At 35.4% G+C, this 24,576-nt stretch overlaps 1 protein-coding gene and 1 long non-coding RNA gene across 4 annotated transcripts in view; one reads left to right on the top strand and one right to left on the bottom strand.

Moving 5' to 3' along the window:
- Nucleotides 1–24,576, bottom strand: part of LOC112986132 (uncharacterized) — an 82,299-nt gene that overhangs the window by 45,889 nt on the left and 11,834 nt on the right. The gene's annotated exons all lie outside the window — the stretch shown is intronic.
- Nucleotides 785–24,373, top strand: PDLIM3 (PDZ and LIM domain 3). Of its 2 annotated transcripts, XM_064511052.1 has the most exons (8): nucleotides 785–1,054; nucleotides 7,078–7,229; nucleotides 8,766–8,850; nucleotides 14,956–15,143; nucleotides 19,026–19,289; nucleotides 20,371–20,498; nucleotides 21,655–21,766; nucleotides 22,640–24,373. In XM_064511052.1, exons 1-8 carry the CDS (start codon nucleotides 962–964, stop codon nucleotides 22,827–22,829), a joined length of 1,212 nt encoding a protein of 403 aa, XP_064367122.1. In that variant the 5' UTR covers nucleotides 785–961; the 3' UTR covers nucleotides 22,830–24,373. The 2 variants fall into 2 exon arrangements, with proteins under 2 accessions (XP_064367122.1, XP_025961030.1); XM_026105245.2 differs by lacking the exon at nucleotides 19,026–19,289 and having other exon boundaries at nucleotides 789–1,054.

Here is a 24,576-nt window from a genome sequence, read left to right as displayed (position 1 = left end):
GACATGCTTGAAAGAACATCACTTTGCTAAAACCACACATAAAGAGAAATCTGTAACAGCACAATAAGAAAGTGAACTAGAATACCAGCACTGAAAAAAACATTCCTCTCTTTTGGAGCAAAATATAAGGGATACAGAAGACAAAATAAAGCAGAACAAGCTGATGCAAGAAAGCCAAAAGGACCACGTAGTAACACCAACAACCAAGAGAAGGTAAACATGACTATCCTATAAAAAGCTAAGATTACTACAAAAGGAAGAGACACCATCAATTAATACTACATTTCTCTTTCCCAGTATGAGAGATATGCATGACATCTCTGAAAATGTTTCAAGCCATTAGTTGGTGCACAGTATTCTCTCAAGTGGCTGTAGCTGAAAAACTCAGATGAAGGGCTGGAATGACTTTATAGTGCAAGAAATGATCACATTACAAATAAGGCAAGATGTAAAACAATACTCCGAGAAGGAAGTATCACCATCAATACTTCTGTTTACATGAAAGCAAATAGTGTACATAGTCAGAGCAGTGCATTGTTTAGCTAAAACAAGCACCAGCAATGTAATCAGCATAAGAACAAATGGGTAACAGCATTGCTTTAAGAAACCAGAAGGACATTGCAACCTGATGCTTACTGAATGTCAGGCTGAGGGGCCACTGAAGCAGCAGATAAAGCTGATGTATTTGTTGTAAACTTTCCAGCATTCAGACTTTATTTGTCCGAGTTTGATACTCCCCCCCGTGGGTGGAGAAGCTGAGGGACTGGCTGACGTCACATAAAGAGCAGGGATAAAATGCAGTGCCTGCAGCTGTGAGATGAGTAAAACTTCCTAGAAGCTGACAAAGGTCTGCTGCCCTGTCCAGCAGGCACTCTGCTGACGGGAGCCTTCCTCCTACAGCTCAGCTCCTCATACGGACCTAAGGAAAAAGAAACAGTAACCAAGAAAAAGTCTCTGCACAATGCCACAAAACGTTATTCTCCAAGGACCAGCACCCTGGGGATTCAGGCTCTCAGGAGGAATAGATTTTAACCAACCCTTAATCATAAGCAGGGTACGTATCTTTTCCATTTCCTTTCTATTTATTACATTTATTAATTTAGATTTTTGCCCTTTACTTTCCTCAAGTTCAGAGATGCAGATGAAGCATAAGTAAATTAGCTTAAGTAAATTAGCAAGGAGTTGCTAGTTTTGAGGAATTAGCTGAAAGCTAACAGGTTTTTATAAGTTTTCTGTAACATACTTGTGGGATTACTTTATTGGTCAAAGAGTTTAAACTGCATTTCTATTTATGCCTCAAAAAATAAATTCCAGTGCCTCAGTGCTAGGAAAACTGGCATGATAGCGCGATTTCCCCTTGCATTCAGATGAGAAAATAAGTTTTGAGCCTATTAAAGGCCAGACCCCACTTTTATCATTTTTATGACTAGCCTGTGTGATCACTGGGAGAAAAGACCACTCTGCAGCTGCTCCTGATGTCTGGAAGTTTATACTTCGTAAACCCTTTGTGCCAACTTCAGAAGATTAATGTGACACTCACTTAACTAAATCAAGAATTGCTTATTGACAGCAAAGGCAACGGCACCTGTTTTTTACATAGTGAAAACTTTTACTTATCATGAATGTTAAATCAGTGAATTATTAGAAAAGTTACCCAATCTTGAACATGGAGGAAATGGTTCTTAAGTGTTTTCTGCCCTATTTAGCAATAGACAATTTACATTACCCCCTAACAAAAGGCAGCAAGAATCAGAGCCTCCATTTTCAGTGGTTTTTAAGCTATTAATCTCAATTTAAGAAAAGTGTTACTTGATGAATGCGGCACATAAAACATTATCAGCTGCCCTGCATCTACAGACATAGATCTAAAAGACAGAATACATATTTTGATAATTTATATATTTTGAAAATTGTGTTCAACACGTGAGACACTAGAATTAGTTTTTCTTATATTTTTGCTGCTTTTGAGTACCTCAGTCTTACTGACATACTGAGTATGGGTTTTACGATTTTCCAAATTAAAAAAAAAAAAAGAAAAAAAGAAAAAAGAAAACTCACTGCACTATGACTCAATATATACACTATGTCTGGTATTAAATAAACGTCAAGAGTCTTGAAGGATGGATACCACTGGTGATGCCTTGCAGCAAATATGCTTCTAAACAGGAGTCTGTAGCTGGTTAAGCACCAGCATTTCACATACTATAGCAGTACAAATTAATTTCAGTCAGTTATTTACTCCAGATAATAGAAGCATAACATATAAGCATAACAGAACCTACCTATTATTTTAAATAGAATAGAATGCTACTTGGCTTTAGGTAACTTCATGACAAATATTAGTAGGACATAACAAAACCTTTGGAGAAACAGGAGACAAAAAACACTGAATAAAGAAAAAGAAAAAAAGTTCTGGATGTTTTGGGGCCTTCATTGCCTTTTATGGGCCTCCAAAGGAAAAATAGTTTCCATTATCTCTAAGGAAAAATATTTTAGCAGTATCTGGTTTGCATTTTCTCTGTGTTTAGATTAAGTCCAATGAAGTTTAAAACTGCACTAACAAAGGATGTTACTATAAATGTAACTTTCTAAAGAATAAGTGATTTTGCAATTGACTCATACCTACCAAATGCTTCACAAGGCATAAACAGCTGGCTTCTACTAAATTATGGCACTGTTTAATAAATAAATAAATAAATCACATTTCAAGTAGAACTATGAAATTATAAAACATTTATATGAAAAAGAACATGCTTAAGTTTCCTTAGCTCAAGCTCAGGAAATTTAACGGAATCTTTATTCAACATTAATATTTTTGTTGCTGCAATATACACTCAGAAGAAACCCTAGTAAGCATTCATGCAGTAGCTTCCATGAGGTGGTCCAAGATTCATATGCTCTGCTTTTTGGGGCCTAGACTTTCCTTTTGTCAAAGGCATCACCAGCAATGCATCCACATTTGACTTAACTGCCGTGACAGGAAATATTTTTAGCAATTAGAACAATAAATAGAAGTTGTTTTTAAACACCTTTTGAATAAAATAATGGGACGGGTGTAAGTTTGGTTAGCTATATCGCTTGCACAACAACAGAAAGTCTTTACCAAGAGTTGTCCAAGAAATAGACAACACAACAAGGGATCATCATACACCTGTCTAAAAAACAGATGTCATCACAAAAAAAAAAAAAAAATCTGTGATTTCCTAACCAAAGCAACACTCTTGACTGTTTCAAACAAATGCAAAAACCACAGATCATGATCCTGGGGAGGATAAGAACAGGAGGGGACTAAAAATAGACATATTAAGTTAGATTCTGTTAGGCACAGAAATAACAAATTAATTAGAAATACCAAAAACTTTTCTTTAAATCTTTGTAACCTTACATCGCAAAGAAGTTACAGCAATGAGACTGATCAAAAACCTAGTCTTAATGAAAAAGAATTATTTTGGTCTATTTTGAACAGAAGATAGCATTTTAGGTTAAGTGTTTAGATTAACTCAATCCTAGAATTTAAGTCATGCTGAATAAAGTGCTATAGAAACTATTAAATTTTACAGAGGTTGGAGGGAATGGTAAAATCTGTTACCAACTCTAGATTTGCAAGTTCTGTTTCAATATAAATCTTTACAGATTGTAATGCAGGTATTTATATTAATCCAGTTTTATGTTTAGCCACTTTCCCTGCAGATGTTCTTAATTCTCTTAAAAAAAAAAAAAAAAAAAAAAAAAAGAAAGGAAAACACACACACAGAGCCTGAAATATTAATGAAACCGTGCACAACGAGTTTTACACATCTTTTAAACAGATGCACTCTATAGAGAGTTATTCTTCAAAGCTTCATAACAGACATTGCCCCTAACACATACCCTTGTATTTATCCAGACCTGAGATTCCTACAATACAGGAGCAACAGACATGCCGTATAGGCCTCTGCCTTGCAGACAAAGGCTAAAATTCCCAGAAGGCACCAATAAGACATCTATCTCAGGAAGCAGGGATGGGCAGGGAGCAAACACCATGGTCATAACACATTTTTAAGTGTTCACAATTTATATTTAATGTATCAGTGATAAGTTCCTCAAGAAACAGTAACACTGCCATTATCGAGGTACCCACGATATCAGTATCGTACCCATGGCACTGTAGGACCTTGCAAGGCACAGCCTAGTCCCTTTCTATAATGCACAGGCCTGCAGTAATTCTGTCCGCCTTCCCTCCCCTCAAGCAGCAGTCATGCTACTTACCAAGATTTTCTGCTAAGCGCCAAGAAGAGAGAGGAGTTGAAACTCTGCCATACTCCTCCTACCCTATCCTAGGGGCAGATCTCCAGATCGTACCTCTCACCATCAAAATGCCATTGCAGAATTACGGGGCCATTAGAAGTTCCTGTATCCCAGGAAGAGCAGGTGAGGGAAAAGGACTGCACTAGGGCAGATAGTTCTGCAACCCAGAAGGCATGGGCAATTAGGGTTCAACACCTCCATCAAGGAGTTAAGGCCCCACAGACAAGCCCCAGAAGCCTGACAATAATCAATTCAGCTAAGGAGTAGGAAAATACAGATCCTTGCCCTTTTTCCTCTTTGCTGCCACCAAATGATGATATTCCCATCCAATCATTTAGTGGTATCGCTGCATCCGGTGACAACACGGTAAGAATAAGAAAATTTAAAGAATCATGCATTATTACCAGCCACACAGAGCAGTTTAGGTTCTACTAGCAGCATAGCTAGATGCATAGATGCTTGCTAGGCAGATGCTGCTTTGTGATCCAGGCTCATATCTCAGTACATTGCTGCCATATGCCGCAGATATAGCAGATCATTTGTTGTGCCATGTAAGAATCATTATATACTGATTAACCTTTATGGGGGTTATTCAAGCAAGCTTACAGTTGAGAAGGAACCAAGCATGGCTATTTTTGCACATTATATTTTGAGTATTAGAGCATTAGTAGACAGGCACTCAGAAGCCAGGACTTCTGCTGCAGCAGGCACATGCAAAATGACAAACAACATGCTAGGCAAAGTCAGGAGCCATTCCAGGTTAAAGTGACAAGCATGATTGTAACTCTACCCCTTTGTTATTACAACTGTGTAAGTGGTCTTGGTGTACCTCATTTATACTCACAGCTGCTAAAGTTTGAGAAACAGACAATTTCAGAGACTCCACATTTAGAATTTATGAGCAACTTCACTGATTCATATTCAAACTGGTTATTCAGGTACCTTAACACTTTATTCATCCTTTTGGCAAATGGGAAGCTAAAAACCTACAGCTGGCCACAAGTACCAATTTGGAAAGTTTGCCTAACTGACTTGATAGTAGCACATGCACTGCAGTTTGATGCAGAGAAATCAAAAATAAGTTTATATGCTATAAAGCAAAAAATAATAAATCGCACAAAACAAACCCTAAGTTCTTTGAGCATTCAGACCTACATAGCAGAGGTGGACAGCAGGAAAGAGTAGAAACTATTTCACTGATTTTTGCGAGTTCCAATACTAATATATCACAATAAATATCAAAAAATATTTCTATCCAATTTTTATGCTGACAGTCAGTACTGTCACTTGCACAGGCAAAATAGACTTCTTGGTTCAGCATAGCTGGGGTTCAGAGCATAGTGGAAGCGCACCAGGCAGCTTAGTTTCTTCCTCTGCTGGAAGATGGGGAAAACACCAGAACTGAAGAACATCTCCATATGATGTTTTCCAGTCCTCTGAAACACTTTATTCCTTTTAATCACTCAGATAGCACTTGCTTTGACTTTCACAGAACCCACAGTGAAATGAATTCTCTCCCATCGCTTTTTTACTTCACACACGGCACAGATGGGGTTTTTTGGTATAAAAGTGCTGCTCTTGTAAGACTGTATTCACATGTTGATACTTGACATTGGGATTCATTTGCTTAAACATAAGCAGTTAGCATTATTTTTAGATGCACCAACCTGTCCCCCTCTGGTCTGCTGTTCCAGATAGCACAAGAACTTCTGGAATTCAGCCTACGTCTATCAATTTCATGTTGTTGTCTTGGATACCCAAGGTCACTTAAAATGGAAATAGGTGCCTATGCTAAAGGACCTGAATCCCGCTCAGTGACCAAAGACCTGCTTAAATGATGCGATGGTACAAGAAGTCACGTGCTGCCAAGTAAAGATTTCTAGAATATGCTTAAGTAGCATCCAAGATCACGGCCTCTCTACAGTGGCTATTTTAGAACAGAAAGAATGTTTCATTTCAATCATTTTAACTATGACATAGTAGGTGATCAACAAGATTAATAAAAAAAGAAAGAAAAAGCACAGAGAGATAAGCTTAGGGCTGTTTCTGTGAACGTCACTGTCTTCGTTATGTTTCCATGAGGTATCTGAATTGCTCTGCATAGACCTCCTTGAAGGATCAGAGTCTCTGTTACATAAATGCAATGGGAGTAAAGCTAAGCACTTTAAGGAGTTCAGGATCTGGAATAAACACTTGTAAAGAGAAAAAATGTAAGTTTTGTATTATCAGCACAGCTATTACTTAGCAATACAACATGAGAGGCCAGAATAACAGGAAATATACTAACTGCTGTTGTAGTTCCCTTAAGTGTGGTAAGATCACAAGTGGCCTTCTATTTTACGCAGTCAATGGCACATCATGCGCCTGAACATTAAGTAGTATAACCGCCCAGTATATGCTATTCTGTTATTGTCTGAAGCTGTAAGGGAGAACTTAACTGCTTTTTTCAAGTAAATTATACAATAGAGGCTAGGAAGGAAGATTCAAAGACAAGTTACAGTAAATACAGAAAATAGAGGCATAAACTATTTAATGCAGAAGCGTGAAGACAACTTTCATCTAGTTTGAAGTTATGATGTATAAAGCATTTAAATGGTGAGCCGACAGTTGAACTACAGAAGGACTAGTAGAATTAAGAATTCAGTTTCTTGTGAGTAGTTATAGTTGCTTACAGTCCCATTTTCCCCCACAGTCCAATAGAAAACAGGGACACCTGGTGAAGTTTATTTTCTCTACCAGTTTTTATGTACGTATGGTGCTTAAGAAGTTAAAATTGATTTTTTTTTCCAGATTACACCTGGAAGCAAGGCTTCAGCTGCCAACCTGTGCCCTGGTGATACTATTGTGGCTATTGATGGCCAAAGCACAGAGAACATGACACATAATGATGCCCAGGAGAAAATTAAAGCCGCTGCACATCAGCTTTGTTTGAAAATTGAGAGGTATGTATATATGTACGTCTGCTTCCTACTGAAAGAAGATATGACCCAAATAAGTGATTATGCAATGTAGCTATTCAAAATGGTTTAGAAAGCTTTACAAAGCCTTTAAAATAACAAGCATCCAGATTTACCTCACCAACTCCAGATCAGGCAAGAGTCCCTAGAACATTTCTTCAGGCACAACAAGAGCAGCTTTCCTCAGGCTACACACTACGTTTGTTGAGCTACAAACCATACCTCTTACTGCTTCTACTGACTGCACAAACCCTACATTTGTTGTCCATAAACAAATAGCTCTTCAAATTCTTGTCAAATAAGCACCTGGAAAGTGCCAAAATAAAACCCTCAACTAGCTATCACTTGGTTCAGTTAGCAGCACTCCCTCAGCTCCAGGTGCTTACCACAGCCTCCTGTTCTCAATGACACAAAGCTACTAGCATTATCTTCCCAGTTAAGCAAAACAACATCACATCAGGCTTTCAAGGATTTTTTTACTGTGCTTATCTATGGGAACAATGCATTACATCAAATAAAGGATTAGCAAAGCAATATTAAAAAAAAAATCTCTTACTTAAACCACAGGAGTCCAGACATTTTTGCTTTTCTTCCTCTCAGCTCAAGCCACCAAGAGAAACAACCTGCATCATCCCACCCCCTGAGTTTGCTCAGCCTTTAATCAAAATCACCCAGCACGCTTCCCAGCTGGCTCCAAGAATCAAACAGCTCTGACTGACATGAGGCCCTCAGGGAGGCACAGCATTTTATTACAGCTGACCACAATATTTCTTTCCAAATAAAGATGTATTTTTCTCAAAAGGAGCATTATTTAGTTACTAGAGCCTAGAAGTAGGTTCAGAAATTTCTATATTTAATTCCAGGTTCTATTGCAAGTTGATATATGTAATTTAGCAACTCTCTCAGGAAAGAATTTTCAAAATAAGGTAAGTGTAATTCTGCATATGAAATATGTGCATATTTTAAAATATTAAATATTGATACTTATATAACAAACAGTACTTTGTATACACTATACTAAAATTTAATATTAATATTACATTATTTTAAAATGAGTTGCAAAATTTCCCACTGACAACAAAGACAGAATTGTAACCGATGTTACTCAAAGAATCACCTGTGCAACATCTATTTACAATTGCATATACACTTTACATATGTAGATTGCATTCCCCTCACTTTGAAAAGCAGACCTTACATGGATGTTACGATCATAAAAAAAGATCATGTTGTTGTAGTTTAGTATTATTATTAATTTATTCACTTATTTTTGTAAAATACTCTGAGGAGTAATTAGTAACTTCATATATTATTTCCTGTTATTCACAGTACACATCATTTTAAAAAAATACATTTTATATATTGTTAATAAAATATAGTGCATATTATATATTGTTAAAGTATTTTTATGTCAAAAATTTAAAAAGCATAGAACAAACTGCAAATTTTCAGACTGCATTTTCTTTTACATAGACTATTGCAACTATTAAAGAATTATTTAATTTCTGCCTTTTTTTATAGGACAGAAACTAAATTATGGTCCCCACAAGTGTCAGAAGACGGCAAAGCACACCCCTACAAGATAAATTTGGAAGCTGAACCACAGGTATGAATTCTTGTAAATTAACTATCCATTTCAATTTGTCTTTTTACACTCTAAGTGATCTCACTCATGGTCATTAAAGCTTTGGATAGCATTTCATCCACCATCTGGCAGCTTAAGCTAATGTGAGTCATAAGATGTATTATATACACAGGCATCGTTTTACCTGATTGGATGTTTTAAATTTTTCCGCTATAACTGAAACAAAATTCCAACAAGTCATAACACATTCTCATTTTTCTTTAAAACTAGACATACCACACAGTTTTATTATGGAAAGAAAATACCTCCTTTCATTCAAATATTGTTTAAGTTGCTTTAACTCTTTTAGAGAATTCATCATCCTATTAGAAAGCTTTGCAAGCCGGAATAAATGTGAAATACCAAAGTTATGCACCTATGACATCACAAAAGTCTTTTTGATGTAAGTCAATTAAACGGAGATCCATCAATGCTGGCTCTCTTTACTTCCACACATTTTTATATTACACCACAGAACTGCAAGTTACAAATCTGTACAAAACCCATGTACCGATCAATAAGCAGACTACTTTCAAATGGCAAAGGTTTGATCCCTGTACATGAGCAAAGCAAATCCAATCAATTTAAATTCTTCTCCCTCTTCAGCCTGTCCAAACTCACACCAAGACCCTTGCGCAAAGCTCTCAGGAGTCTCCACGCTGTTAGCAGACAAGAGCTAGCTAATTAACTACAACTAGAGCTTTATTCCTTTGTCATTCCTTCTTTAACCCCCAAGAACATTTGCTGCATTCTCAAGAGCAGTGGGGAGAGAAAAAAGAGTATTCTGCTGGCAGGTCAGGATCATAGCAAATGTGTGCAAGTATTTATTCTGTGGTAGATTTACATGCTATCCTAGAATAAATTTAAGAGAGGATACTTTTTCAACAGATTCCCTGCAGCAAATAATTCCACCACTTCTGTTCCCACAGATACACTCCCGAACATGAACACAGCATTTCAGTGTTCCAAATCTACCTTTTCTTTCCAATCTAAAAATCTTTGTGATAAGCAACAAGGCAAATTTCTGCAGAAATATATAGCCTCTTCAGCAGTAAGAGACAGTACAGGGAAAAAATGAAACAGCTATTTTAAATGCTTAGTTTTGTGAAATAGCTAGGATATGCATAGAAGAAATGGCAAGTGAACAAACTCACTACAAAAGCTGTAGAGAAAGCAACATAGGCATGTATGACAGAATAGTAATCCCTTTGTATGAAAGCTGCAGTCCTGAAAAGAACACTTATTTAAATATAAACCATGAGACTGAACTCTTAAGTGCTATTTGGCAGCTTATTGAAAAGTCTTCATTAGGCAATCAGAAAAACAGCTTTTCCTAGATTAAATAGCCAACCTCTACATTTTAGTGTGTCCACCTCTTTCCTCTATATGAAAATTAGGAGTACTGAATATTTTATATTTCTGAATATATACATATATAATAGGTAGAAAGGTAGCAATGCTTGTAAACAAATATGCCAAACCATTCTAAGGATGATTTACAATTCAAATCAAATTCTTACATCCAAGATTATCTACCGCTCTGATCCATATCTGGAAAAAATACACTTTTTTTTCTGAAATTGCTGAAATTTTAAACTTGATTTTACTGCATATTTAGTCACAGCACTTGAAACCCAATGGTGTAGGTACCAGTAGTGAAAACAGTACAGCATCAAAGTTTCTTTAACCTCCGATGATGCATTATAGCAGAACTATAATCAGTGCTGTTTAAGTCACATTAGAGTTTGCTGAAGCCAAAATTCCTGTATCTAAAATAGAGTCAATGGAAGTAGAAAAAATCCCAAAGCAGTGTAGCATTACTTCAAACTTAAATCCCTTTCATCCAAATATGTTGCATTCATTGATTGGTCCGCAGAAATGGAAAATCACCAAGTTCTATTAAAAGCATTTCCTCCATTTATATAATAATTAACATTACTCAAAAAGTCACAAATGATATAAATGTACTCAAAATTTTTCACTCTTGCCACACAGACAATTTAAAATTCACTCAGGTAAGTTTCACAAAAGTTAGGAAAAAATCAGAATATAGTAATTTAAAATACATTAGAAACTAACTAAATAATAGATAAAAACTTTAACAACTTTCTTAGTAAGTATATAATTTCTGTCTGCAAGCTATGGAAAGATAGTTATAAATGAAAGTAAAACATGTTTTAAATCGTTCAGTGAATCAATATTTAGCCAATATACACTTAATATCAATGCACAGAAACTATTCTGCAGATGCTCAGGGGTGGTTATGTGAAAATTTATAAACTTCTAATAATGTGCCTCATTCCAGCTAAGGAACTTGAACATTAAACCTCTAATAGAAGAAAGCTTTTGCACTAGGCTGAGCAGCCCCACAAAGTCATTTGGAGATTGACACAGGCAATTGCCAAAGCATGATGAAAGCTCTAACTTTTTTTTTACTCTGGGAAGAATCCAGACATGGAACCTGAGGCAGTAATTCTAGTAAATAACTTGAAGCAGTAAATGCAGATTGAAAACCACTCTTAAAAACTACCTTTTGGGATTCTCACACAAAAAACAGCCACCTAATTTTGCTAGTCTTTAGCAAACTACAGTATGATGGATAAATAATAGGAAATAATAAACCACTTGAAGTGTAACTAATACATCATATTCTATATCAAAACAATTTAGAAAGTAAGGATCTCAATATAATTAGGAAGATAACATACAGTTTGTCATTTAGATGGATTTATTTTATTACATTTATTAAAAAAATCCTCGATTATACCTTTATGCTGTATGGTCAGTGTAAACCAATGTTATGATCTGTAAATTTTTTGTCATTTACTATCTATTTTTAACCTCGTATAAAATGAATGTATTTGTTTCGATCACCACAACTTCCTGAATCTTTTTTCTTTCTTCTTAGTCTTTGATTTTTTGTTCAGTGTGACTAAATCTTTGGCCAAGGAAGACACTATACTTTCCTTGGAGATATAAATATATTATATACATAAGTCAGTTTAAAAATATAAAGAAAATAATTTCTATTATAAAAAATAAGTTTACAGTATATTACTACTTACAATCAAGTTTTGAAACATAAGTACGCTAATCTAGAATTAAGGACCTTCCCCCTAACAGCATTCAGAGATTTGTTAGTGACGGGATACCTCCAGAGTGTAAACATCTGTGTACTGTCATTACAATTATCCCCAACGAACACCATTGTGCGGTCTTTGCTGGATTTGTTTCCAAGTGGCTGCTGCCTACATACTTTTGGGGCTACATTCATTCTATTTCTGATATCTTTATCAATGAAAAATGTATTTAGCCCTGCAAAAAGGACACCAGTCAGCTATAAAAATTTTAAGAAATGCTGTAATTCTTAAATATTCCTGATTGGGAATTTGAACTGCATTCAGTTCTTGTTTAGTTTTTGAAATAAAGGAGGAATTTTCACTGATTCAATGACATCCAATAAACACAAGAGCTGGACTATTTTTGCTGCTGTATGTTCTGTCAATGACATTTTATATGAATAGATGAGTTAAAAAGAAAATGGAATTTAAGTCTAACTAACTGCAAATTCTTGTTTCACAACTTTTCTATTGTAAACTTGCCACATGTCTTCTATGCTGTTCATTTGTCATCAAGAAATAAAAAGGGGATGAAATGACAGTGTTCAAGGTTGTTTTTTGTTTGCTTTGTATCATACACTTACCTCATAGATTCAAACCAATTTAAAATACTTTGAGGTTAGTATCTTTCATAAAGCAGACATGATCCTGAACTGTAGTAATTACCTCCATTTACTAATATCCTCTGTCAGTTGCGACCCAGTTCTACCAGACAGAAACAAAGGACTGCAAGTAAAAGCATTGTGCTCATTTACCCAACTGCTGCTTCTGTATTCTGCTCTAGTGTACTGCTGCTAAACATGTCCATTTAGTAGAACTGCTTTTGCTGTTTGCATTTTCTGGTTGCACATCCTATATAACCATGACTTTTCTTTTGGTCTCTTCATAAAAATATTTCTGAAACTGTTGTTTTAAATGAAAGCATAAGGCGCAATTCACATTCAGGATTTCACAATTAAAAAAAAAACTTCGAACAGAGACTTGATCTTGTCTGAAAAAAGGAAATAATGCTTTGAGGAATAAATAAAAACTTGCAGGTGTCAGAAATGTCTCCACATTTGTCTAATGTGTTCTTATTATCTTGATTTATTCTGTGGATTTGAGTATTTCATTTTTTGCTAACAGTTGTATTTATTTCAACTGGAATTTTTTTCTACATTCTTAAAGGTCAGGGTAATCTAAAAGACAGATTCTTGCATCAAAACAACTTTATTTAAAATTTTGTTTAGCAGAATGAAGAGACTAGTTTGTATAGTTTGCAAGATGTAAGTGAAAGACCACAACTGCACTTGAATAATTCCAAAGCTGAAGATACTGGCTGTGTCACCAATAAAAATATGTAATAGCAAACATGAGACAACCTAATCTGCACACAGTGATTAAGCAAAAAGCTCTAGCACCCAAGATAGAAGCTTCTACAATTTGAAATAAATCTCAGTTAGCAGTATCAGAACTTAGATTCTTCATAGGCCATATGACACAGTGGAACATAAACATAAATACAGAAATTGTTTATAGTATTATAGATGTACCCCTATTATACCAATCACACTTTGCAAAATTTCTAGCAGAGATTTGCTCTGCAAATTTAGGAACAAGAAAGAACTTAGCAGGTATGAAAGGTCTGTGCTCACTTCACATTTCTTCTGTTTCAAATTTGCTGTTAGATGGCGTAAATCTTACAGTGAGTCCAAGCACGAGAGTAGACATGCATCTAAAAAACAAAGCCATAATCATAGTAGTAAGCTATTTCTATTAAAGTACTAATTACCTGTGCTATTTTACCACGGCCACTTCCAGTCTCTAGGGAAGAGACTCATTCAAATTTTAGAAACCTATTTGTTAGGAAGCAGAGCTTTTCATTCCATAAACATAGCAACTCAAGAGCTTTCTGAGCACTGCCTCCAAAGAATGCTGGAGGACAACAGGAAAAGGCAATGGACTACAGCAGCAAATCTTCTTCATCCACTATAAGAAACACAAAAACCCCTCAGCAGATGGTAGTACTGTTCTTCCCCAAAGGCTGCACTGCTGTGGATTAGCGATGGACCTTAGCTGACAGAGTCAGAAGTCTGTACTAAAGGTGCACAACACAAGTAAGCTTATTTTTACACAGTCAGCAGTCTTTATCATCCCTTGCACATCACCACTGAAGAACATAAGAAGTCATCTGAAAACTCATCGGAGATTTTGGTTCCAGATCTTATCCCTATGCATTCCACAACGGGAGGCAATGATCCGGGCCAATAATAAACAAAACTGTATTCCAGAAAAAAGCCAGCATAGGCAGAACGATTTCTCACTTACCCATTTCTGGGTTTTATTTATTTACAATGATTTTACATTGTCTTTGAATTATGCAGCATCACAATTTTTGATGCATATGTAAGCCTCAAAGTACTGAATCAATTCAGAAGGATGTCATCAATCTGAAGTCTATTCAAGGCTACTGCTGCTAAAAGAAGAGTTAAAAATGATGGTTTCCTACAAGTCACATTTACAATAAAATCTCTGTATTTTTGTGATTCCCTCCACCAATGTGTGACAGAACAGCAGAAACCAGGGATTAACCATAAAGGGAAGCAATTAAGCTAACTATACATGAAATGCTTCTAAAAGAATAAAGTAAACAATGCCAAATCTAGAGAACAATACTTCTACAACAGGTTCCTATAGTATTCATCCCTTCAATTTCTTGCTAAATTACTAAAATTTCACACTATTTACAAACATGGAATGCCTTTTGTTTGTCCTGAGGCAGAAAATTATAATCTCTGAATACAGATAGCTTATGTAGCATATAGAAAATTCATGGAAAAGTATAGTATGCTTGCACCAGTTAAAAAATAACAAAGTTGCAAAAGTAAAAAAATGCAGAGATTAACAATACTGATGTTGACAGTTTTACTCATTACTAGCTTTGGTGTGCATTGTAGCTTTGTGTATTTTGTCTGCCTATTATGTACAGGAATTCAAGCCTATTGGTACAGCTCACAACAGAAGGGCCCAGCCTTTTGTTGCAGCAGCAAATATTGATGACAAAAGACAGGTAGTGAGCTCCTCCTATAATTCTCCTATTGGGCTGTATTCATCTGGCAATATACAAGATGCGCTTCATGGACAACTGAGGGGTCTCATTTCTAACTCATCTCACAAGTGAGTACTGGCATTTACTTATATTATATGGTCATTTGTGGTAATATCACTGTTTTGTTTTCAATTAAAAAGTCCAGCTCTTGCTGTTTTGTTTTCTGATAATCAGGAGCTTATTGATTCTTCAAAAACTGGTGATAAAGGAAGAAATTTTTTCCAGCGCTGAAAAATATACATTCAGCTCTGTAGTAGCAACTCCGCAGGTAGCTAAAATTTGCTCTCTGAACCAGGCTGCAACACTACCTTCCATCTTTCCCTCTTACACTCAAAGTAACACTCCCATACTCTCAAACTCTCTGAATACCAAAGTGACTATATTTTGAGTACTAAGAATGTACAAAATAAACATGGTTACTTCATGGTTACTATTTTCAGAATTTGTAAGCTACTTTTTATCTAGAAATAAGCATTTACAGGCAGAAGGAAGTTATTTTAACCCTCTTTTCTTTACAGGATATGAACTACTTTGAACACAAGCATAATATTCGGCCCAAACCTTTCATAGTCTCAGGCCGAAGCAGGTTATAAACTCTGAGTGCTGTGTTGGATTTGGATGCATGGTGTTATTTTTTAATGGTTACTCACAATTCACATTAATAAAGAATACTGATGCATTTGAAACTAGCTTATAGTACTATAAAACCTAATGGTGAAGTCCTAATAAATAAAATTGTTGACTTGCAGAGATCAGGCTTGAAATTCAAAATTCTATTTCCAAAAGAAAGCAGATCCAGACTCCAATCTCATTTATATTGATACAAGTCTGAAATAACTGTAGTTGATTCATTTTACAGTACAGTGCAGCACTAGATATTGCATATTTATAAAACTATGGTGCTATGAAATTCTTTTGTCCAAATGGGAATATACAAAATTTATTAATTTGCTAAATGAAAGATAGCTAGTTATATCAGTTATCATCTGACCATGCAGAGGTTGCAAAGTTTACTCTTCAGCAGACTCTTCTATTCAGAAGGCAACTTGGTGCAGACCTAAAACAGTACTGTCTGATGCCACAGACCTGTAAAGCTCTCAAATGCAGAAAACCTTACATACTTACGTCCATCTTTTTAGTGTAATTTTCCTCTATCGTAACTGGGGGTGAAATGCCTAACTTAGTATTATTTTTACCATCCTAGATACAGAGGGGAAAACAATGCAACCTCTGTGGCTAAAAAGGCAAGCAAGCTCAACAGTACTTGAGTGATTCAATATATTATGATGCTATCCTTTATCCTTTCTAGCTGTTACAGTTTTTACCAGGGGATTCAGTGCTCTGTATGTCATTCTGAAGGTTACAAACGTCTGAAGTTCAGTTACACTAATTTAAGTCTGATAAACTAGACCAGAAAATCAGGACGATAATTGATTTTGGTGTATGAACAATGAACAATCTCATATGGAGTATCAGGTTGTGTGAGATGTGTTAAATTTTTCAACCACCTATGTGATAAAGAAGAGACTGTAACAGCTGGATAGGGTCTCCATTCGTTAACAAGAACTAACAGTGTAGAATACTGCCTCAGTGGAGAAACAGAGCCTGTATCTCCTTGCAGCCTGATTATGATACATGATAAACGACAACACAGTCCTTAGCAAACGTACACGTCCAGTAACTTTGGGCAACAGTTACATGTACCTAACCTGACCTTTGGACCATTAGGTACCATTTACAGGTACTTAACCTGATTATGAAGGTTCCAATGGATAGATCAGAGCCTAATCTCCTAATTCGGAAATCTCATTTAGGTACACAGTGTTTTCAGTGAAAATATGTAAGCAAATGGTCATTTTCCAGCATGGCTGATGAGGAAAAATCTGCAAAAATTAACCTGACAGAAGTGCAACAACTTTTAGAACCTTAGTTAGGTAAGATTTGTAAGGTGTTCTAACATCGGAAAAGTGCGTACTTACGACTTCCAAATTCTCCAAAGAAGAATGCTGTATTTACAAAGCAGTGCTTGTCACACTGCTTGTCAAATCCTTTTTCACCTGTTTGGCTCATAGTATATCCTCTGTTAAACATAGTAAAAAACAAACCTCCATCTTGACTAAATGTCTCTGTAGGAGACATTGTCTGTAGGACAGTTGAGGCCAAATCAAAATAGGACTTTCACTAAAAGACCACCTGATCATGGACAGTGGGGCTGAGCTGATTGATTTGACATTAGTGACAATTTTAGATTTTATTCTGACAAAAGTATGTGGCAGTTATATATTATTAAATCTTATTTATACTTTACTCTGCTTTAACATTGCTTTGGCTGACGACTGCAATGGTTATGCCTTTTCTAGCCTTCTCCTATTATTTTCCATTTACTAACACTATCAGCACTGGCAAAACTTATTCTACTGCAGAATCTAAGGGTGGCCTTCATTTTTCTACAAAAAAGTCTGTAAATTTATAAATTGCCCCCTGTGTTACATTTTAGCTGGCTTACACTGGGTGATGAAATAGAACTGTACACTTGGTTTAAGACTTGCCTGTCTTTCCTGAAATTAACTTTCTTTTGATATGTCTTTGATGGTAGAGGATGTTTTTCCCTTTACACTTCTGAGAAAGTGGTTCTACACAAACTCCCCAGTGAATCAAAGGGAGAACTTTGGGTCTTCTTCTCCGCTCAAAAGTGACACTGGGCAGTGACCATACTGTACTAACAAACTGTGTAATATAGTATTCTTCCTGATTTACACAGAACCATTTAGCTTACAAAGAACCAACTGCAACCATAATATGCAGGTTGGAGCAAAAAGATTAAGTCATATATCATCCTGTAACTCACAGGATGAATATCACATAAATGGTAGACGACTGTGTAAAGCTTGCTTTATGCACTGTTACACAGTAACATGGAATAAATATCTCTGATCAAAGAAAGCCTCTGAGGTGCTTTGGAGAAAATAGTCAAGTGTTCAAAATGGTAACACTGAAAAAGACTTTGGGCTTCATGGAGGGTCACAACATTCTTTTATTAGTCCTTTTTCAGAGATGTTTTGGTTTGTAGTATCTTTACTTCAGTATGTAGGGTAACATTAATATTTCCCTAAAATGGTACATCCTTTTCTATTATTAAAAAAAAATGAAAAATATTTAAAAATCAATTTCAAAAGCCTTTAAAAGACTCTGAAAAGGTCTGACTAAAATGAGTTCTCTGATTATACTCACTGTTCTTGTGAAGGGCCACTTTACATCCCATTGGAAACACTGTAATTTAGAAAAGCAAAAGTATGACTGGTTATTCTAACAATTTTTCTTCTTTAAAAATTGAACAAATACTTAAAAAATTCTAAGTATATTGTTAAACTAATTTTAAAAGATTAAAGTCTACAATGAAGTATTTATTAAGGAAATCTAGGAAAAGTCACACTCATTATTTTACACTACTTTTTAGAAGCCTCTTCAACTATGGACTGAGATGGCTTGTGAGGTACAGCACCGGAATGATGCGTTTAGGATTCCAATACTGCATGTGTTTATTCTGTCACTGACATGGACAACTCACATAAACTTATTTTTCTCATTTGTAGATGTTAAGAATTACTCATCTAGAACAAGGAGCTTTGGAGAGGCTTAATCAACTCTCCGATAAAATGTACCACTAAAAATGCAAAGTAATATTCTCTTCTGAATTGTCTTTACATAAAATACATACCAGAATTTTAAGGAATGCTTTATAATTGACACTGATACTTTTTACAAGAAAATACTTCTCGGTGAATACACATACTTTTGCTTTGCTCTATTTTCTATACTTCTGCTTTCTATCTTTTTTATAGTTTATGTTTTCAGCCTTGTTAACATCACCATATTCTTTTACTTTTGTCTTTCTTCTGTATAATCTGGTATGCATTGCACACCTCTCCGTAATCTGGCTATTAACACAGTGGATGCAGCACTCCTTCGGGGATTGACTGTGGCAGTGGACGCAGCACCCCCTCTTCAATTAGCACTGTTAGCTCTATCTGCCCTACCGAGTTGAAAGCAGTATCTAAGATGGCCCCTAACATTCCCCTGGAAATGGAACTTCCTGGTGTCAAGATTGTACATGCTCAGTTTAATACACCTATGCAGTTGTACTCAGATGACAATATCATGGAAACACTGCAAGGCCAAGTTTCTACAGCTCTGGGGGAAACACCCATAATGAGGTAATTAGAGCAGTATGTTTAGTTGTTAGTTGTTAGTTTAGTTTTTAGGAAGATATTGGTGAGAATTTTAAAAAGTAAACTTCTATAGATTACAAGCTTGTAATGATAGAAGAAAATAGTATTTTCTTCACCAGTTTAAAAATGGCTCAGAGAAATCTGGTTAGTGATTAAGATTTCCAGCAGAAATTTGCCTGAGATTCAACAGACACTAGGAGGCCAGCTGCAACAAGAAATTCATACTGAACATTTACCTAGATATCAGTGAGGTAACAGACTTCACTGAAGTCTATTTTGACCTTTCTAATTAGTCCCAGTGGCAGTCAGAAGTTTACAGATGGTATGTGTTCAGACTAATTCCTGCCAGTACATGTAGTCATCTGCTCTTCCTCTCAACTGCTTAAAATGCTAGTTATCATGATTAATTTAAAACATTTAACACAATTTAATGTACCATGAAATATTCTTGGTAAAACTTTAGGCTCACAAGTCAATGGGAATTCAACCATTAACTCTTAAGTCAAACAAGTACAAACTATCTTAGTCAGATAATCACTATATTAACTAGTGATTGAACCAACTTACAAAGGTGAGAACACCTCGACATCATGATACTCTCCCAAAAGATTTGCTTCTTTAGGTTTTGGCTGATCCTATCTAAAGTTTTGAGCTGTGATTTTAACTATGTTGTTGAGGCCAACTGCTGTAAAAATGGATTTTTAAATACCACACAAAAGAGCAACTGGTAATATGACAGCTGATCACAGGAATACAACTGCTTTGAGGTTTAACACACGTACTGCCCTACTTCCAGTTGCCATTAGAGCCAGAACGGTAATTATGGAAATATTGTCTTGATTTTGTAGGTTTACTCTTTGTTAGAATTCTGCAGCTACCTTTTTTTCAGGGCATTTTATCAAGAGAGGACTATACAAAGCAATGCTATGGTGGAGAAAAGTGTCTTTCAGTAGTTCTAGGAACTGATTGTCTTGTTTACTGATTTCATATTCTGTGTCTGGTACAGCTACTCCTTTAAAGTTATGTTTGTTAATTGTTTTATCTGCTCTTCCTCCATATGATGCAGTGACCCGGCTCCCATCTCAGTACCTCAGTCTGATGTGTACAAGATGCTGCATGCCAACCAGGAGGAGCCCAGTCAACCTCGCCAGTCTGGCTCCTTTAAAGTGCTCCAGAATTTAGTCTCCGAAGAAGGTAATCATGTTCAAAGCATTTTTAGTGTGTTTGTGGGAAGAGGGAGTCTGAGAAGAAAACAAGAGAGATGAGAGCTGTAAGAAATTCTGAAAGCCCAAGTCTATGATAGATAATATGCCAGCCTCCTAACAATTTTTCCCCTCATTTTTATAGCTAGCATTGTCCTGTGGGAATAAAATGGAGGTGTTAATCACATTTTCAGAATCTATTTTAAGTAATTTTATGTAAAAAGTTGATTTTAACTGAATGATAAAAGTTTTTGCAATAAGCTGCATATACCCATGATACCAAGAAAAAAAAAAAGTTTCCTTCCACAGCCAGGAAAAGAGAAATTTAAACCAACTCCTGAGATAAGTTTCACATATGCCCCTCCTCATTTTAAATAAAAACTGAAGACAACAATACCATTTACAGTCCCAGTTCCTTCAAATCATAACGTTTTGGAAATAATTAGGAACATTATTAAAGGCTACAAGTTTGTTACATTTATAATAAGTATAAATAATAAAATATAAGCAAATAATAAAATATAAACAAAATTAACCTAACGGGTAGGTATAAAATTTTTAATTTTTGTATCCAGATATTTACCAGAGAAGAGATAAATGCATCTATTTATCTATACATATATTACTGCAAGATTTTGTTTGGCATTTTCTTCTTATGTTTTGCTATAATGTTATATTCATATCATGTCACTAATCTGATATACGTTGCACAACTTTTTGTAATCAGAATTTATTGCCTGGTTCATTACACAAATAAGAAGTAAACTTTTCAGCAATAGGTCTTGACTGATGTGCTATGTTAAAACCAAATCCTCCTCCTTCTCTTGCTATACCCAAGACCTACTGTCAGATAGTTAGAAGATGCCCATGAGGCAGCTGTGAAGAAGGAAGGCAGATTGGTAATGGAGAGCATTATATTTATAATCACTGCTGTACCTGCTTTTTTGCTACAGCTACACAGTCTTCTTCCCAATTCCAAAGGCAAAGGATTTGGTCTACTAAACTTGTATAGAGAAACTTTACTGTTAGTTGATAAAAGTGAAAGCCTATAACTAAAACTAGAAGTAGATATTTCCAAAAAAAAGTATTTTACCGCATCAGATGCTTTTATAATAACCTGTACATAATGGGAATGTTTTGGTTCTCAGATGGACGCCCCATGGGTACAAGAAGTGTGAAAGCACCTGTAACAAAGATACCTACTGGCACAGCAAACATCCAGAAAGTGCCACTGTGTGACAAATGTGGGAACGGCATTGTGTAAGTTGCTTCTTTTTAGTTATAAAAATCTCTAGTTTAAGCACATGTCCTGAAACACCACCACAAACTGCAGGAATGCTTTCCAAGTGATGATCTCAGTCTGCACTGTTAGAAAGATGCTTCTGGAGAGCAGAGATATTAGACCAATTCTAATCTAATCTGTTCCAAATCCCAAATCATTGACCCATATCTTAGCCATTTTTAATACAGATATGTCAGTTTCAATGATGTACCATCAAAGCTTCAGTTAAGATGTCTTAGGATCTTTTGCAAGTCAGTAATTAACACACAGAAAATGAAACCAGCAGTTACCTGTACTACATTTGTAATATATGTAATAAATATGTAATATGCAGTTTATGGATTCTCAAAGTTGCTTAATAGCATAAAGTATCCTTCTCACAATCTAGTGAGAGTTTTTAGGATGCTTTCTGAGCCTACTTTGAAACTACCGGATGTCTATCTCAATGGCATCTGTATCTCAATGACATCTGTATCTCAATGACAACTTCACCAAAGAATACAGATAATGAGCTCAGACCATAGTCAGTAAGGAAAAGAAATGTGTAAAATACTCGTTTTGTCACCTTTTGGTTTTTCAGACTGTACTTTCTGTGTTGTAATCAAGATTTGGATTTCCAATGAACTATTGAACTGTCTATGTCATAATCTCTATGGCATTTTATATCTCACTTATTCAAAATCAATTTTCAACCTTAAAACGTGTTTGTAGCAGTTGGTAAAACCACCAGAGGAATAACCTAACGGCCTTAACATAAATACCTAGAACTCACTTTTTGTCATACTGACATTACTCACTTCAAATTCATATGATTTTATTAATTTTTTTTTCTTTTCATTGTTTCCAAATAGAGGGACTGTGGTGAAGGCACGTGATAAGTACCGGCACCCAGAATGTTTTGTGTGCTCTGACTGCAATCTGAACCTGAAACAAAAGGGCTACTTCTTTGTGGAGGGACAATTATACTGTGAAGCTCATGCACGAGCTCGCATGAGACCACCAGAGGGATATGAAGCAGTTACTGTTTACCCAAAATGCTAGTCTTACATTAACACACAAATATATGCATGCACACAAAAAGGCATTAACAGCTTAGAACAGCAATACACTGTCAGGACTTCTGTCTAAATCCAAAGTAGTAGCTTTTAAACCTTCTCTTATGGCATTCAGAGCGAGAAGGAAGTCTCTATTAACCAGCAGTAGCATAATTATACCAGTGAAATTCTGCTAAAGTATTATCTTCAAAGATGACAATATAATTCAATGGAGTGTTAACTGAAAGAGTCCTGATGTCAGCTGTACTGGATTAGAACACTGAAATAGCTGAGGTCTCACGTAATTATTATAGTACATATATAAGTACTGTAATGAAGACATTATTTTTAACATAAATTATATCTCTCTGTAAAAATCACAGCCATTAAAGGCCTCACTGTATTACAGGCTGGGCCCTACCAAATTAAGACACTTGACAGATCATTAGAAAAGCAGCTATTTTACAAGAAGAGTACAAGACAACCAGCTGGTCATGTCCACTTCAACCATCTATTATTCAATTATCATTAGTGTGCCAAATATAGATTTTGCTTACCTTGCTTTGGATTTGAGGTTTTATTTACTTAATTTTCTGATGTAACAAATGTAAAAAGGAATTAGTATCAACTGATACAATAAAACGGCTAGTATAATAAAGACTTCTTAGTAAAAAGCAAAATAGAACTTCTATGTTGTTTTAATGATTTGCAAAGTGCAAATTGCAATGAAATCAGCTTTCATTTCATTTAGTTGTTGAGGCACACACACACATTCATTGTTTTTGGAAAAGAAAGAATTTGTTCTAATAGGAATTCACTGTAAATTAGGAATGAAAGTAAATTTAAAAGCTTTTCTGTAGAAAATGGTACTTTTTGCCTCTGCATCATTCAATTTTTATAATAGAAACAATGTGAAAATATCATCATAATATCTTTACTGACAGTAAATTAAACTTGGGTAAATCTACTAAGTTTTACATCAGGTGTACAAGTCTAGTAGAGATGAACAACTTCGGTGGCAACCAATCCCACTTTTTTTTCCCATTCTACAATATAAGAAGCTTAAAATGTAAGAAAATGTGAAACCAAAATAAGAAGCTGTATATACTTTACATTTATTCTAAAAATTCAGATGTGTCCCAAAGCCTGAAATACAATGTCCGCACAGTCAAAATTTTCAAGTTGTGTTAAAGTACTATTTCAGAATTAAAACATTTTAAAAATGTGTGTATCACTGCATTTATAATTTATGTCTGCATAACAAAAGCATAGAGCGATGCACCTTTTTAAAGGTTAGTTCCTGAATTGTTTTTGGATACCAAACATAATTCTGTTCCTCGCATATCGAGGAGCCTATATGTCCTATTTAAATTTTTCCACTGATAAAGTCCATAAACTAAATCTGAAAATCCTTTTGAAGGTGAGAATGCACATAATGCACATAATGTCTATTTTTACAAACCTGAAAGGTCATTGGTGTTTTAAAATAATTGCTTAATGTTCATTTCTTTGTGGAGTGACTGAAAGTAAAAATAAATCTACTACATATGATTACGATTCTGTATTTTTTTCCTCTGGTATGAAAAATTAGCAAGTGTGAGTCTCAAGTGACTTGACAATAATAGAAGTTTGGCATTTTCAACCACATGGAGGAGTATGCTTCAGATTTATCAAACCTCTGGCAAGAATGAAACACAATTTTTATACGAAGCATTTGAATATACAATCTGGGCATAATTAGCTTTCTAAAACTG

This window comes from Dromaius novaehollandiae, chromosome 4 (genome assembly GCF_036370855.1).
Source record: "Dromaius novaehollandiae isolate bDroNov1 chromosome 4, bDroNov1.hap1, whole genome shotgun sequence".
Lineage (NCBI taxonomy): Eukaryota > Metazoa > Chordata > Aves > Casuariiformes > Dromaiidae > Dromaius > Dromaius novaehollandiae.
Note: the sequence above shows the minus strand (reverse complement) of the source record. Positions and strands in the feature narration are given on the sequence as shown.